The following is an 18248-nucleotide window of genomic DNA, read 5'->3' on the forward strand; positions in this document are numbered from 1 at the left end:
GACTCATATAGTGCATTTTGCAGCCACTTTGTGAACAAATAAAAAGAAAACATCCATTTCTTAGTGCAGTCGTGACATAAACATGTAAAATATAAAAAAATACAATTATTTAATTATCGAACTCAACTATTTCACACTGGCACAACAACCCCATTCACTACTGCTATAACTAGTGCCGCAGCTTCATTTTTATGAATATTCCGGCTGAAAGGGTTTCACGTGTGTCGCATTACCCTCATTCGTAAACACAGAGTTCACGGACCATTTGTTTTTCTGTTTACCTTTATTAGGTTTGTCTTTGTACTTTTTCAGTCTCATTTAATCAGTAAAGAGTTCTTTTGGAAGAGGGAGAGAGAACGATGTTTCGTGCGGTAACTAAAATAATAATCATAAAACATCTGATCGATTTGGGACGTTTTTCATTTTGATGTCTAGCGAAAAAGAGAGAAAAAAACTAAAAACTAAAACTCTCCTCTCCACGCGATGGTGAAAGATGAAGTATTTAAAAAATTGTTTATAATAATACATTTATTTTTTATTTTGGTGGCGGACAAAAAACAGAGGAAAAGGGCGAACGATAAAAACTAACTGTGATCCTGAAGTTTGTGCCTCTTCAAAAATAATAATAATAATAAATAAACAAACGAAATTTTGCCGCCTCAAGTCTAACCATGTGCTAGCTATCGCCTGTGCACCATAAATTGCAACGCCGTCGAAAAAATTTTTCCCCCTTCGTTGTTGGCACAAAAAAGAAAAATAATCAAAGAGTTGATATCTTACTTTATTTAGTGTAAATGAAAAATGTGGGTTTACATCTGTCGACTTATGCCGTCCGTCTGTCATGTCGCACCGCCGTCGAATTCAATTTAATTTGTAGCTAGTTCCGCGCTCTTTAGTGAAGATGTTCAATTTTCTCATGTCTCATTCGTAAACAACAGAGTACCCTGAGTCTTTGCTTTCTGTTTATTTTTTATCGGGTATTCCTTTGTTTCCTTCATATTCGTTTCGTTGGGACGTTTTTCATTTTTGTGTAGTGTAAATGAAAAATGGTATTGGAGAAGACTAAAACAGAATGGAAGCCAACAATCAAAGAAATAAAAGGTCAAACGCAAGACTTTCAAAAGGATCTGCCGCATGTGAAACAATGGATTCAAGTATAGTTCCTAAGGAAACCAATGAGTGCACCGATGTTGCAGCCTTGGCCATATCTCCCACGCCCGAGGGACGACCTAATCCTCCAGCCATTATACCCGTATCCGAGTGTAGACGAAGCTCAAGAAAAAAGATAATTAAATTCGATGTAAGAGATTTGCTGAATAAGAATCGTAAGCCCCACAAAATTCAAATAGAGGCGAGAATCGATTCAAATGTTCCATCGACTTCGAAGACTAGTGCAGGTCCGGCGAATACAACGGGTGTGGAAGCCAACAGTAATGCAGGTTCGTTGTCCACGGGTGCGGTGGCACCAGCAGATCTATCATCGAAACAAAAAACATTTATGGAAAAGTCGGCTATTTTTAGACGCTATTCAATATCACAAGAACAAACAAAACCTCCACCGCCACCCATACCACCCATGCCGCCAGCAATGTTGAATAAAACCGTGGGTGATAAAGACGCCGCCAGTGCAATTTTGAAACCTAAACATACGGCTAGTTTAATTGTGGCCCAAATGGAGAGTAATGTACGTAAATCTGCTGCAGTTGATGCCAAACGAAAAACGGCAGCAGTCACTGGTAATAAAACAAGTGAATGTGAGCCGAAAGTATTGGACACAACGCTAGTCCAACAACAGCAGCAGCAAAAGCGCCGAGGAAGGCCGCCCAAATCACGTCATCAAGAGGAAGGGGATGAGGCGGGCAAAGAAACTAAGGAGGTGTCTAAGAAATTAACTCCTGAAAAGTCCACAAATTGCAAGGAAGGGGATGAAGCGGCTGAAGAAACTATGGAGGTGTCTAAGAAGTTAACTCCTGAAAAGGCCACCAATTGGAAGGAATATAAAGCCTGTTTGGCACAGCAGTCCGATGGTGTTGGAAGTGTGGATGATGATGATGACGATAAGGTAAAAAGCAGCTCCATATCGGAAGAATCAATGTGTCCCACTGAAATTACCAATGAACGATTAGAAAGTGGAAATGATGAAACTTCGTCAAGTATGGACCCATCCACAGCATCAAAAGAAATTGTAATTGCCATGAATGAAAGTATCGCTGAAAATCGAATGTCTTCTATTGAAGTTGAGGATGAGCGAGTTTCAATATCACCAAAAAGCTTGAACGAAGACAGCGTTGAAAACGAAAGCAGAAAAATAAATCGTGAAATAAGTCTAACCGAATCAGATAAATCTGATCAATCTTCAGAAAAACCTTCCTCAGCCAAGAGATCCCAACGTTTGCAACGTAAAAGTAAACGTGGCTCCATTGCGACTGTTAAGAAAGACTTTAGTGATTCTTCTGAAAATTCTTCAAGAGAATCCAAAGAAAAACCAGCTACTGAAACAGAACCGAGAAAAGAAATCGGGGGAGGAAGCGAGATTAACCAAAAGCTAGCAGATAGTCATTTGAAAAAAGAAGAACAAATGGTGGAAATTCCGGTAGGGAATGAAACATTTAACATTGTAGAAATAGAAGTCGTAGAAACTTCTAAGTCCCCTCTGGAAGAGATGCCCAAAGAAGTTGTGGAAAAGTATACTCTAGAAGCAGAAGTATCAGAGAAAACTGAGGCACAGCAACATTTAGATGCACCTTTAAAAGATAAATCATCAACTGACAGCCAAAATTCAGATGGTCAAACCCCTGGAAGTGAAATTACTTCTAAAGACTTGACTCCTTCATCGAAGGAAAACCGAGATGCTGATGATGGAAACCAAGAAGAAACCTCCACTGCGGACACGGCAACGATTGCCAAATCGGCAGGGAGAAATAAAACAAAATTGCCGACTACCAAAAGAAAATCCCTAAGAAATCGCAATCAAGATAAGAATTTGGAGGAAAGCGGAACTGTGGAAAATAAGGCCAATGAAAATATGGATAATAATGATAAGGTCAATGAAATTTCGACCACAAAAGATAGACAAGCAACTGATATTGAGGGCCAAGATCAATCAACTAAATCTGAGGTTAGACTTCAGCAAAAAGAACTGCAATTGGATAAGAGTTCAAGCGGAGTCAGCCAAGAAGAATCCAGTGCTACTGACATTAAAGAGGATTTGAAAAAAGATGAACCAGTAGCTGTCACTTCCACCGTTGAGACCAACAAAGAGGAGGAGCAAAAGACGGACATTCCTAATCTAGGCAAAAGAAAATCTCTGCGTAAACAGGCAAAGGAATCTTCACCCGACCATATCGTGGTTTCAGAAACAGATAATAGTCATATATTGAAGTCTGAGTCCTCCAGCATGCAAGAGGTATCGGCAGAAATACCAAAGAGAAAACCACGAAAATCTCGCTTCAGAAATTTACATGGACCTGAAGAAACGACTGAAACATGTGGAGAAAAGTCTGATAATCTTTTGAAGGATATTCCAACACAAGTCATGGATGTTGATGTCAATAAGAACGAGGATACAGCAACGAGTTCCTTGGCTGAAGAAGATGTGATTTTAGAGCAAAGAGCAAGAGAACAGTCAAGTCCTTTAGGAAAGGAGATTTTAAATGCCACAAATGAAACTGAAAATGTTTTGCCTAAGGAACAGAAAGACTCATCTCAAATTGTAGATGTGATTGAAGATCAAAATCCCACGATCAAAAGCAAAGACGAGGAACAGGTCAGCGATAAAAGCGTAGATGTTTTAGAGACACAAACAAAATTGTCACAAGATGAACTACTTCAACCAACATGTTCCAAATCCTTACCAGTACAACAACCAATGGAAAACAAACCTTCTTCTGATAAAACTCATCAAGAATTGGAAATACCAGCAAATGTCGAAATGCAAACCCCAAAGGAATTACAACAGAAATACGATATTCAAAATGTTAGCATAGAAACAAATACCTTGCTGGATATTCTGCGTGCTGTCCAGTCTAACAAAGCAGCAGCAATCGGAGGAGCTTCAAATGTAGACAACGTTCCGGTACAATTGTCTTCTGATACAAAACAGCAGCCGCCTTCAAATTCCTTCCCATCGTTAGAAACTAGTGAAGTCGAGGCACCAAAGGGTAGAAAACAACATTCCCCTTCAAATACCTCCCAATCATTGGAACCACCATTGTATGAAGTCGTACCATCTAAGGCAGAGCCAGCCGTATCAGAAAACTCTCCTTCCTCTGTAACGGTGCCGGAAAACAAATCAGAAAATCTCTCAGATAAGCAAGTTGTATCTGAGCATCACGTGTCACCCGTATTGGAAAAGTCCATACTTGAGGCAGTGCAGGGAGAAAACGAAATAACAAGTAAGGAATCTCAAAAGGATGAAAAGTCTCCATCTTCAGCAGATGCCCTGGAGGAAAATGCTGCACATAAGGAGCTTGAGGAAGGCAATTTATCAAAGTCTGGAAAATTATCCCCAGCCACAACTTTGGAAGAGCAAGAAGCAAAACTATCTGAGCCTGCCATATTGCCTCCAATCGCAACTGCTTCTAGTCCTCAGAACGAAGACAATAGTCATGCTCAAAAGGCCCCAAAAATCTCCAATTCCAATTCGAATTCACCCAATCGTTCGAATACATCTTCACCGTTGACACATAAACGGCATCGTAACTCACCCAGTCGTTCAGAGACATCCTCACCATCGACTCTGAGGAAAATTAATATTTCGCCAACATCACGTTCCGATACTTCCTCGCCATTGACATTCAACAAAAAGATCACTCGACGTTATGAAAGACGCAGTCGACGTGGAGATGATGATGAGACAAAACATAAGACGCTTGAGGAGACTTTTGCCGAAATTGCTGCCCTTAGCTCCAAAGCGGTGTTGGTGCAAATAAAGGGCTCTGATGACAATGATGGTGCGCCCATTGAATCGGAAATATTTGAAGGCGAGCAAAATTCCCAGCAGGCCATTCTTGGCATTGAGTCGCAGCTGGTGGTGGCGGAATCTTCAAGGAAATCGAAATCATCATTACGTTCTCCAAAATCCAAGGAAATATCAAATGAACCGGAACTAACAACACAAAATGCTGAAATGGAAATAGAACTATCCGAGGCAAGCGCCAAGAGTCTAGGGGAGGATAATGTCTCCAATACAGGCAACAAAGAAGTCTCTTCTAAAGAAAGTACATCAAGAAAATCGAAATCATTGGGACGTTCATCAAAAGCCAAGGAACAAACTCCCCAATCTGCTGAAATTGAGAATAGCCCTCCGGGTCCAATAACCAAGAGTCTAGGGGCAAATGATGTTCCCAATACTAGCTCCAACGAATCGTCTTCAAAGGAAAATTTGGACCTTGAATTGAAACAGGTTTCCGGAGGCCTTGAATCAGCAGAAAATATTGTGGCCACTGAAATGTCTTTGGATGATGAAAACATATCCAGAGCATCCACAACACCAACACGAAAGTCCAAACAAACAAAATCGCGTTCTTCAAAAACCCAATCGCCTGTAAGTGCCGAGGCAGGTGCCAAAAAGGCCAAGGAACGAAATTCAAAAACTGAGCGCTCTTCAAAGACACCCTCACCACAGACAACAACCACGCTGGAGGTGGTGGTAGAGGAGAAAAAAGGCAACGGACAAAAGTCGAAAACAAATGAAATTGATCCAGGAAACTCTTCTCAAGACAATGCTATTTCGGGTGAACAGCAAGGAGCTTCTAGTACTTCTAGAGCTTCTCTAACAAATATTCCCTCGTTGGAGAAAAATCTCAATCTTAACGAGTTGGCTGCAGAAAATTTACCCAGGGACAAGGAAAACAGAGAAGGGGAGATAATTACAGAAGAAATCCCAAAATCTACTCCAGAACTCTCTAAACTACCACCAGAGAATGAGGAGATCCCAAGCCAGTCAAGCCATAAACAATCTCCAGGTGGCAAACAAAATAAGAAATCGAATGGTAGAAAAAATAAAAATATTGATAATACCGAGGTATTGTCCACTGCCAACAGTGATGAGGCAAAGCCGAACACCACCAATACCCCAAAAAGGGGTAGAAGATCAAAATCGGCCAATGAAAAGCAACAGGAAACACCGAAAAAACCAACTGATTCCATGGCAATGAAAGAGAAAGATAATGATACGGAAGCTGATGATAAAAGAAATGCAAACGATGATTGTGAGAACAAGGTGGTGGGGGAGGAGGAGGAGGAAGCGGAGACATCAACACCAATTGATGAAAAAATGGCGAAAAAGAAAAGGCAAAAGAAATTGAAAGAAGCTTTTGAGGCCGCACTGAATGATAAACCTCTCACAGAGACTGCAGCTGTTGTTGAGACCCTAACACCATCGGCCTCTCCCACATTTGGTTTTGCTTTGGCCAAACCAAATCAAAATGAAAACACAAACATTACCGTTAATCCAGCTGTAACGGAAACCGACGATGATCCGCCCGATCCGTTGAAAGATATTGAAAAATTCATTGAAGATGGTGTGAATTTGTTGAAGAAGGGTTACAAACTGGATGAGGACAGTGTGGATAATGTTATTGTGACACCATCGAAATCCAAAGCAGATGAGGAAAAAATTGAAAAAGTCATAGAAAAAGAAGTAGAAAACGAGAAAAAACCGGAAAGTCCCATAACGTTCAATACTTTTGAAACCCCGGCCGATACACCCTTGGCTACACCCTGTGTAACACCTCCGCCATCAAATAAGAGTCCTGAAACCAGCCTCATGGTGTCGACCAGTGCCATGGAAGATGATCAAAATTCCTCGGGTGGTGGCGTCAGAAGATCACATCGCCTGAAGCTGACCAAAACAACCAAAGCCCTGGTGGGACGTGGCTTGGTGCGCGACAAAGAACGTTTCTCCATTAAGGATGATGTGGAGACCAAGAGCCACTATACCCTGGATGATCATTTGCTGGATTTGGCTGAAGTCGAGGCCAAGAATGCCAAATTCCTGAAAGAAATGGAAGAGAGGCTGAGCAATTTCCAGGTCATCAAGGAAAACGAATACAAATGTGAAAGGGTAATAAGTCGCGAGGCGAGAAAGATGATTTGCGACTGCTTCCTCACCCCCGAGGAAGAGGAGAGGGGAGAGTTGGCCTGTGGCGAGGATTGTCTGAATCGTTTGCTCATGATTGAGTGCGGCAATGAGTGCAATGTCAAGGATCGTTGTACCAATAAACGTTTCCAGAAATACCTTTGCTCTCCCTGTCGGGTATTTCGTACGGAAAAGAAGGGCTTTGGCATTATGGCGGACATTGAAATCCTGCCGGGCGAATTTATAATGGAATATGTGGGTGAAGTCATTGACACGGAGGAATTTGAAAGACGTCGCATTTTATATTCCCAGGAAAAGAATCGCCACTACTACTTCATGGCTTTGCGCAGCGATGCCATCATTGATGCCACCATCAAGGGCAACATATCACGTTTCATCAATCACTCCTGTGATCCCAATGCCGAGACCCAAAAGTGGACGGTAAATGGTGAGCTGAGAATTGGCTTTTTCAGTCGCAAATCCATTATGCCCGGCGAGGAGATAACCTTTGATTATCAGTATCAACGTTATGGCCGGGAAGCTCAACGTTGTTATTGCGAATCGGCCAATTGTCGCGGTTGGATTGGCCAAGAACCAAATTCCGATGAGGGTGAGCAAATCGATGACGAGGAAGAGGATGAAGATGAGAGTGACGAGGAAGAGGAGGATGAAGAGGAGCGTGCCCGCAATCTCTTGGAAGACGATGAAGAGGATAGTGACGCGAGTGAGGTCTTCAATCCCGAGGAGGTACAAAAGAAACTGGAAATGGCTGCAGCCCAATCAGAGTTGGAATTGGCCCCCATAACGCTGGATGGAAAGGCGGCACATCAAAAACACCTCTCTTCACAGGTGACCAAGGACAGCAAGGAACAAGGCGCTACACCCCCTAAGTCATCTGGCGAGGAAGAAGACTCAAAGAGTAAATTTAAAAAGCTACTCTCCAAAATGGCTGAAAAGGTGGCGGCCAAAAATAAACAAAACAAAAGAGAACAGAAGTTGCAGAGAAGGAAAAAGAGAACCAAGGACTCCTCGTCTGCCACTCTGGAAAAGCCTAACAAACAACGATCTCTGGAAGATCCAGACATTGAGGATGAGGTACAATTCCTAAGTCGTTGTGGCCTCAAAACGCAGGCGGACACATTGCGTTTGTCGCGTCTCATGGTCAGGGCTAAACTGGTGCAAACCCGGCTACATCTTTTGGACATCCTGAGGAAAGGAGAATTGCCCTGTCGCAGATTATTCCTGGACTATCACGGGTTGCGTTTACTGCATGGCTGGATGAGCGAGGATGCGGGAAATATGCAAATCCGTTTGGCCTTATTGCAAACCTTGGAACTTCTCCCAATTGCCAATAAGACTGTGCTAACCGACAGCAAAGTCATGCAGGGGGTAAGGAATTGGTGTGGCCCCAATAGCAATCTGTCGCCCAATGACGACTCCCAGGGCAGCAATTCCCAAGATGGCACCAACACTCAAGCCCAAAGCAACACTGAGGCGGCTGACTCCGATGATTTGCAAAAACTGGCACAAAAGCTGTTGAGTTCGTGGGAAAGTCTGCCGGAAATATTCCGTATACCCAAGAAGGAGCGAATCGAACAAATGAAGGAACACGAAAGGGAAGCAGATCGCCAGTATGCCGAAACCGAGGGCCAGAATCGCAATGATCATGAAAGCGACCAGTATCGTAATGATCGGTTCGGTCGACGTTTTGCCACAGCTTCACGCTTTGGAAGGCCACACAACGTGAAATCCATGCAGCAACAACAGCAACAGCAAAACAATGGAGGAGGAGGAGGTAATAATGCCTCACGACCTTCCAACATTCTTGGCGGCGAGAATGCCAACACCAAAAATCTTTCAAAAACCCAACGTCGAGAAATGTTTGCCGCCAAAGTGGCCCGGGATGAGGCGGAAAAACGCATGGCCGAGGAGCGAAGAGAATTCGAAACCAAGTGTCGTTTCTTTGGATTGGATCCGAAAAAAACCCGACCCCAAGAGGTGCCGTTCTGTGTAAACCCAGCAACAGGGCAATGGTTTTCTGTCGAACGTAAACCCATTAATACCCCGCCAAGTTATGCCCATGTCCAAGTTCCACTGAAACCCAAATCAACCAATCCCGAAGATTATCAATTGCCGGGGGTGTGCAGCACTTTGCCGCCGGAATGGAAATATGCCATAACACCATTGGGTCAAATCTACTATTATCATGTACAATATCGTATACCGCAATGGGAGCCTCCCAGTCCGGCTCAATTACAGCACTCGCAAAGGCATGCCGATGACAATGACTCGGGTAATGAGCTATCATCGACGACGGCCAACGACAGTACCGATGATGATGATGAAATACTAATTGGCATGACTTCGGAGCAGCTGAAGGCCTATATAGATCGTAAGGTGGAGCTAAGGCGGCAGAAGCGTTATCAACGTTTGGTCGACGAGAGATCGATAAGTGTAAGATATCCATCCCAACATGGCAAGAAAGAAGAGAATATTTCCTTTATTTTATTTATTTTTTGCAGCCACGCCGGGAAGAGGATCGCATCTACAATCAGCTGGAAGTTCGTAAGTATAAGGAAAACAAGGAAAAAATACGAAAACGTAAAGAAGAAATTCGTCGAAAACGAGCCGAAGCTTTGCGGCAATCATCGCTGAATATGTGCACGCTGGGTAGTTTGGCATCAGAAGGTGGTTTGGCATCGGCGTCGTCATCGTCAGTCAAAAGTGAAAACGAAGAAGATAGCGGTGTTATACCCATTCAAGATTATCTACTCTCATCGGATGAGGATGATGACCTCAAATCGGAAATTAATAGCCCTCTCATCGACAAAATCGTTGAGGGTGATAAAATTGTCGATGAACTGGATGCCTTGACAACGAAACGCCAATTGAAACGACCCCTGCCATCGCATCGTGATTTTAACGACCAATGGAGTAGTAGTTCGAGTTCAGTGGCGGCGGCAGCAGCCCTTGCCGATCGACAGGAGTACAAAAAACGTAAAATGGAAAAGAAAGATAAAAGGTAAGTTTACTATTAGGAAATGTGTGAAAACCATAACAAAGGCTATCGATTAATACGAGCCGAGAGCGGCCATCGGCTGTTATGGCGGACCTTACCATCACCACGGCCGACGCTTGAGTTCTGGTGGCCATTATTTGCACAATAAACCTGAAATCGAATTAAGGATATATATGGGAGCTATATCCAAATCTTAGTCGTTCTCGATAAAATTTAGCAGAGGTATTTCCGAGCTCTATAATATATCTGGTACCAAATATCATTGTTGTCGAATGCATGTTACACATGTGAGGGACTTAAAACCCCAAATCGGATGAAGCATATATATGGGAGCTATAGCTATATCTGAATCGATTTTCTCCAAATTCGATGTACCAAAATTCAGGTCATTAGGACTTATATTGGCCATTTGGTGCACAATAATCACCATTTCAATAAGGTTCACACTTGGGCCAAACAAATTTCATCTAAATCGGATAACAAATGCGACCTGCATTATGTTCGCAAAAATACATGGTCGTACGGACTGATATGCATAAATCGACTCAGAAAGTGATTTTATGAATATCCTCAGAAGTAACTATGGGTCTATCTCGCTTCCTTCGCCCTGTTGCAAACAAATGCACAAAGACATAATACCCTTACCACTATGTGGTGTAGGGTATAAAAATGCGTTAGATTGTACTAAGGCTTACAGACAGCACAGGAATGGAAACTTATTCAATTATTTCCAATACCTTATCTAAACCTTCAAAATGTTTGGAGGACTTTCTACAGGTCCTCTTTAACTAAAAACCATTTAACAGATATTTTATGTATTTAATACTTTCTTCAGATCTTGGACAAGAAGAATAACTTTTTCAGGTATCATATGGTTAAAAGAAGAAATTCTATTACCAGAGGTATTCTCCTGTAAATATTGACCTCTAAAAATTTCAACTTCTCATCCCTGTCTTTCAACAAGTAGTCTCTATCTGATCAAGATCGATGTCCCCGCTTTGAAATTATGTGATTTACTAAGTCTTGCTCTAATCTCTACAAAAACTCCCAAGCCATATTTGAATTACAATAGGTCACACAGAAGTAAAAGCTATTGCCGGGATTTAAATTATCTTTTCTGGTGAAATTTTGTCGTATGCGTCATCATTCTCTCCCCTAGGAATTAAATTTTCCTAAAGGTTCGTGTTAATTTATTTCTCAGTTTGTTTTTCCGTCTCTTTCAAAACAGGCAATTATTTGGCCAACCTATTTTAACATTTATTTTTCTTTCCCACCCACCTCCTTTAGAAAACCCAAGGAACAAGATGCTAAATATCGCCGAAATAAGGAAAAGTTTCGCTGTGAAATTGCTGGCATTATTGTGCATCATCTAAAACCATATCGTCGGGATAATTGCACTGTGGGCCGTATAACCTCCAATGAAGATTTTAATCATTTAGCACGCAAGGTAATATATCGCTTCAACATAAAATATCGCTGCAAGAAATATTAAATGATCATATAAATCTTTCTTCTTTCTGCTTTCCAGCTAACCCATTTTGTGATGATCAAAGAATTGAAATATTGTGAGTCGGTGGGTCAAACCCTGGTCGTCACGGAATCTGTTAAAAATAAATCACGCGAGTTCATTAAGAAATATATGGCAAAATATGGTGAAGTATATGTTAAGCCAGCCAATGATCCGGAATTTAAGGATATACCTTTTACCCTGTAGACCATTTAAAGCATGTTGTTTTTAAGAATATTTCCCCTCACAAGGCAGGAGTTGTTAGACATTTTTTGGATAATTTTTGTTTTAAATTTTTTTCTTCTTCATTTCGATAGATCAAAAAAAAATAGATATTTTCAAAGTTTTTTTTTTTTTGTTTCTCTTTTCCCATTGCAAACATCAAGAATTTCCCACTATTTAGGAATATAAAGTTTAAGCTTAAGAAATATTGAAATTTTTAAAATAAAACGCATTAGATGTTTTCCCAGAAATTAGACGTTTTTGTTTTAAGGTGGGCAAATAAAATCGAATTGAAAAATTTTGCCATAACAAATCCAATATAAATCAAAAATGCTACAATTCCTGGTTATTCCAATTTGCTTATTGGAATTGTATGTTATATTTATTACAAAAAAATGCAGAATCGATTCACAACTAAACTTTCTACGCATAAAAGATGAAAGTCTAAACGACGGAAAATAAATTAAGCTGGAAAATGGGGTGGGGAACACACAAAGAAAAAAACACTATTTAACTGTATAAATATTTAAGTTTTCCTTAATGTAAATATCATTAGGACCCGCATTTAGTTCATTTCTTTTCTGCTTCTTCTGGTGCACTATTAAGTTCAGCTGGATGGGCACGATTGGGATCATCTGGTTTCATGGCAGGGAACAATAGGACCTCCTAAAAACAAAAGGTTTGAATGCATTTTAAACAAAAAATAAACATTTTCGATATTACCTTAATATTATTGGAATCTGTAAGGAACATTGTTAACCGATCAATACCCAGACCCCAACCACCAGTTGGTGGCAGACCATATTCCAGGGCCGTACAGAAGTTCTCATCAATCAATTGGGCTTCATCATCACCGGCTGCCTTATCGCTGGCCTGTTGTTCAAAACGTTCTCTCTGCACCATGGGATCATTCAATTCGGTATAGGCATTGCAGACCTCCTTTTTCATGACAAACAATTCAAAGCGTTCCGTGAGACCGGGTTCACTGCGATGATACTTGGCCAATGGCGACATAATTTGTGGATGTTCACAAATAAATGTGGGATTGATGCAGGTCTCTTCAATGAATTCTCCCACCAATTTGTCCAACAAGCGAGCTGTGGTCCTGGGCGCAGGACATTCAACATTGTGTTTGGTACACAAGGCCGAGAGGAAGTCATTGGTCTCCTTGGTATTTAGCGTTGTGGCCGAGGGGAATTTAACATTTAATTTCTCCTCCAGGGTTTTAATCATATTCACCCTTCTGAATGGTGGAGTAAAATCAATTTCTTCTTCTGGTCCATCCGGACCCTCTGGATGGTATTTGATCTTGTAGGTGCCATGTATGGCCTTGACCATACCCGATATCATTTGTTCGGTAATTTCAATAAGATCATTATAATCCGCATAGGCCATATAGAATTCACATGTTGTGAATTCGGGATTATGGGTCAAATCGATGCCTTCATTACGGAATTGACGGCCGATTTCATAGACACGATCCAAACCGCCAACGACAAGCATTTTATGATACAATTCCGGGGCAATACGCATATACAAGTCCATATTCAAATCGTTGTGATGTGTGATAAATGGTTTCGCCGTGGCGCCACCAGCAATCATATTCATCATGGGTGTTTCAATTTCCAAGAAACCCATGCGATCCAGGAATTGACGGACAAAGGAGATGATCTGTAAGCAGTACATAAAAACGTCTAATCTTGTTTGTTGTATTATAAAAAGTTTCACCCACCTTGGCACGAATTTGGAAAATATCACGAACTCGATTATTCAAAATCAAATCCAAATATCTTTGGCGATAACGGGTTTCCTTGTCTTTCAGGCCAAAATGTAAATGTGGCAACATGTGCAAACATGGAGACAATAGTTTTATCTACACAGAATATATATTTGGAATGTTAAGTAATTTTTCCATCAAAAACGAAACATCCATAACCCACCTCTTTGGGCACAATTGAGAGTTCTCCCTTTTTGGTCTTGGCCGGGAAACCATTAATACCAATAATATCACCACGGCGTATCTTGCCAGTATCAACTTCAAAGGATTGTTCATCTTTGTACAATTTAGCATTGGCCATTACCTGTAGTTTTACACCCTCACCACGTAAATCGTAAAAGATGAGTTTTGCACCAGATTCGCGTATGGCATGAACACGACCAGCAATGCTGAAATGATAACATCCATTATTAAAAGATTCCGATGAATCATTTAGCAAACACTTACCTTAGTTGTTCGTTTTCCAACATTTCCCCCTCCTTGAGATTCCCATATTTATTGATATAGTTTTCCAGCGAAATGCTTACATGGAACTTGTGTGGATAGGGATGAGTTTCGGGAGATTTTTTCAACTCACTAACGGCAGCAGAACGTAACTTAAAATATTCATTTGGTGAAATTTCTTCATCAAGTGCAGAAACGGGTTTCTTTTTGGCTTCAGCGCTGCCAGCAGCGGGGGCAGATGCTGCCTTGGCAGCTTCCTTCTCGGCCTTTTCTTTGGCTTTTTGCTCAGCCTTTAGGCGGCGTTTAAGTTCGCTGCAATAAAAAAAATATGGAATTATTACAAATTTATCTAATAATAATTGATTTTTTAAATACAGTTTTGTTCTTTTACTGGGCTGATGTAAAGCGGGTGTACTATTGAATAAGAAAGTACTGCTGTTTGTCACACTTCGAACTAGCGAAGGAATTTCACATCTACTAATTGTTCTTAGCAAAGAAATCATGATGCCTCTATTGTGTTATTCACTTTATTTGTATTTTTTGGAAATAATTATTTGGAAAACTCTAATTAAACCATGTCTGTCAGAGAATTGCGTGTGGTCATCATAACCTCAATTTTTTTGCCGTAGAACAATTTGACAACACATCAACAGCTGCATGCATTTATTTCATTCTTTTGATTTTCGGGTTTATTTACTCACTTCTTTGAAAGTTGTTCCGTTTCAGCCATGGTATTGATTTAAATAAAAAATGGATTCTTTTACTGTTGTATATTATTTGCTATATTTATATTTTTCCAAAATAAATTAAAAAAGTCGTGCTGCTTCTAGCAACAAAACACAACAACACCATACACCGCTTAAATGTCAAACACGCGAGTCGGCCACATTTCAAGCAAAACAGGGTGATACAGTGCATGTCATGATAAAAATGTTGGGGTAAGTGAGCGGGAGAAGCAAAAACATATTCTATTTACTTGTGTTGATATCTTTCATATAATATATTTAATTTCATTGAGTAGTACCCAAAAAAAACCAAAAAAAAAAACTTATACGTATATTTTGGTTGCTGGCAAATATATAACATCTAGTAGTTTGGAGCGCTTTTAATTTTGGTAGGGCAATTGCAGAACTGTCAATATGTTTACTCCCAAGAGAGAAAAGTAAACAATTTTGTGCAATGGCAAAAAAACCTGGGGAAAATTTGTTTTGTTGTGATTTCGACAGACCAAACCACAAATAGAACCTAATAGTAGACTAGACAATTTAGAAGGTGAATTAGTATATAAATTATAAATAAATATAAGAACCATTTCGCTGTGAAGGTTGGCTACATAAAGAGCCCTTCAGTTCTCATCTGACAGTCGATGAGCAAACACCGTTGTTCTGAATCAGCTGATTTAATTAGAAAGCACGTTTTTTCATTTTCCTTTAATTTGTTGGCATTTTTTGCAAATATATTTTTTCCTTCCTTTTTAAGTTTGATTTAATTGATCGGATTAAAAACAAGCAAAAATGAATGGGGTGTACCCCCCGAATTATAACAGGTACGCTGTTCTGGACCCAACCCGGGATAAACAAAAGTCTCCTCGCTCTCACAAAAGAACACGGCTAGATGCTGCTGATTTTCTTCCTCTACCAACACGAACCCCTAATTATGACGAAGTCCCCAGATTTTTAATCGCCTCCGCTACATCTAAAGACTCCTCAAGTGAAACTAAACCATTGGCCTCTTACAATGTTTTCCAAATCGGACGAGGTATTAAAAACATCTGTCGTGAGTACTCAGAAATATCAGAACTCCGTAGTGGTGACTTACTGATAAAGGCGAATAATATCAAAGCATTCAGAAAATTTTTGTCTGCCAAATACATAGATATAGTGCCAGTCAAAATAGTGCCACATCCTTCACTAAATTCCTCGCAAGGAATAATATTCTCCGACAAAATCAAACATTTACCCGAAGAGGAGATACTCAAAGACTTGGCAGAATACCAAGTAATTGGTGTACGAAAATTTATGAAAATGGATGGAAACCAATTAGTAGCAACAGGAGGAGCTGTGATCACTTTTGATCTTATACACCCTCCGAGTCGCATTGACATTGGTTGGAGCACTGTTCCTGTCCGGGATTACATACCAAACCCACTGAAATGTAAAAACTGCCAGAAACTAGGTCACACAAAGAACCACTGCAGATCTGTTGAATTGTGCAAAGAATGTGCTTTACCACCACCACACAACACGTGCAACCGAAAATTCTGTGTAAACTGCAATGTTGACACACACTCTTCAAACGACAAAAATTGTGCTTCCTTCCTGACACACAAATCAGTAAACAAAATAAAAATTAAACAAAGATGCACGAACCGTGATGCGTGGAAAATATTTAAAAGCGATCCGGACAACTACCTAATTAAACCCCCAGTTCAAAAGCAGCTCTATTCTCAAGTGACACGCGGCGACAAAAATACCGAAAATAACACTTATCATAATACGAATGTTCCACCATCTTCAAAAACAATTTCCAACCAAAAGTCGTTACCGCCTAACTCAACAAACAAATCAATTACATCTTCCCCAACTACACAAACTAAATCATCAAACGCAAATTCTTTGTACTCTTACAACACAAGCCAAGAAAATAAAAAACCAACAAACGAAAATGCAGAAAAAGAACCATTATTAAACAAACTTTACACACAATTAAACTCTATCAAAGACAACGATCATCAAAATTCATCAAATTCGGAAAAGTTCTCAACAAATGCAGCTTTATCAAGTAACCCAGCCAAGATTACGTCTAGGAGACCTGAAATTGTAGATATGGACGACGTTTCAATGTTTCCTGAAATACTATAATTCTATCAAAACCTTATTATTATCATATCTAATTACTATTACTTTTTTTTCTCTTCTTTTTTATATTTTTCTATGGATCTGAATTCGAACATTACAATTCTCCAATGGAACATTCAAGGTTTTATTTGCCATAAATTTGCTTTAGAAATAATTATTGCATTGCACAAACCAAGCATTATAGTTTTACAAGAGACCCACATCACGGAACAAAATATGCATTTATTATTTCTTCCAAGTTACAAAGTTTATCATCACAACAAAAACTATAACTATTCCAAGTCTGGAATATGTATTTTTGTTAAAAATAATATTAATGTTACGCACGACGGCATTTCCTCTGGAAATCTATTATTTCAGTCAATAACATTGGACTATGGTTCTCCTCTTCACATAATAAATGTCTATAAAGAATATGACATAGCTATAACGCCAGATATAGTTAATTCTATTAACATACCACCTATGTGTCAAACCCTATTTCTGGGAGATTTGAATGCCCAGAACACCCTATGGGGCTCATCTGAATCCTCTAATGGAGGCCTCATATGGGAAGAGTTTGCTGATACTCATGGTTTTGCCATCCTCAACGACGGTTCTCCTACTCTTTTAAGCACTCGCAATACCCTTACAGCTATAGATGTAACAATGTGTACCCCTGACTTGGCCCCTACACTGTCCTGGAACACACTAGCCCTACCGGAAGTTGGAGATCATTTTCCCATCCTCATAACCAACAACATTCCCGTACCTACAAAAAAGTTTATTCCCCGTTTTAAGGATAAAAAGGCAAACTGGCCGCTATTCCAAACTAAATTATTACATTTTAATTCTGTTTTCACCGAGTCTGATAATATAAATAGAGAGGCATCACAAATAAAACGGCTTTTCAGAAAATCAGCCAACGAATCGATTCCAATTACTCACCAACCAAAAAATAATATAAGGCCTATATGGTTCAATAAAGAATTGTCAAGGTTAATCCGCATTAGACAAAGAGCATGGAGAATATTCAGAAGAGTTAGGAATACCGAAAATAGTCTATATTACAGAAGAATGTGTGCGTTAATTAAACGCGAATGTAAGAAAGCCAAAAGATTGATATGGAACAGATTTCTTAACTCTCTTGACCCAAATATGGATGTTCGTTGTTTATGGAATAAAGTAAAAACCATAAGAAATCCAAAATTTGATAGATTTTCTAACATTCACTTTAATAATGAAAATCTCACAAACCCAAAAGATATTGCCAATGCGTTCGCATCTTTTTGGAGCTCCATAAGCTCTGATGAAGCCTTTGACCCTTCCATTTACATGTCAAAGCATTCTTTTTCTTTTAG

General features: G+C 39.9%; 2 protein-coding genes across 3 annotated transcripts; one reads left to right on the plus strand and one right to left on the minus strand.

The window, feature by feature from the left end:
* Positions 1-1042: 1042 nt before the first annotated feature.
* Positions 1043-12080, plus strand: LOC101890762 (probable histone-lysine N-methyltransferase CG1716). Its single transcript, XM_011293254.3, has 4 exons — positions 1043-9535; positions 9604-10103; positions 11388-11547; positions 11629-12080. Exons 1-4 carry the CDS (start codon positions 1073-1075, stop codon positions 11812-11814), a joined length of 9309 nt encoding a protein of 3102 aa, XP_011291556.1. The 5' UTR covers positions 1043-1072; the 3' UTR covers positions 11815-12080.
* An 88-nt stretch (positions 12081-12168) lies between these two features.
* LOC101887280 (lysine--tRNA ligase) lies at positions 12169-14920 on the minus strand. Of its 2 annotated transcripts, none has more exons than XM_005181211.4 (6): positions 14752-14920; positions 14054-14362; positions 13770-13995; positions 13562-13702; positions 12553-13500; positions 12169-12495 (listed from the first exon to the last, which is right to left on the minus strand). In XM_005181211.4, the coding sequence occupies exons 1-6, from the start codon at positions 14778-14780 to the stop codon at positions 12400-12402; spliced, it is 1749 nt and encodes a 582-aa protein (XP_005181268.1). In that variant the 5' UTR covers positions 14781-14920; the 3' UTR covers positions 12169-12399. The 2 variants fall into 2 exon arrangements, with proteins under 2 accessions (XP_005181268.1, XP_019891483.1); XM_020035924.2 differs by lacking the exon at positions 14752-14920 and adding an exon at positions 14426-14636.
* Positions 14921-18248: the final 3328 nt, after the last annotated feature.

The sequence above is a fragment of the Musca domestica genome, unplaced genomic scaffold, assembly GCF_030504385.1.
Source record: "Musca domestica strain aabys unplaced genomic scaffold, Musca_domestica.polishedcontigs.V.1.1 2, whole genome shotgun sequence".
Taxonomy (NCBI): Eukaryota; Metazoa; Arthropoda; class Insecta; order Diptera; family Muscidae; genus Musca; species Musca domestica.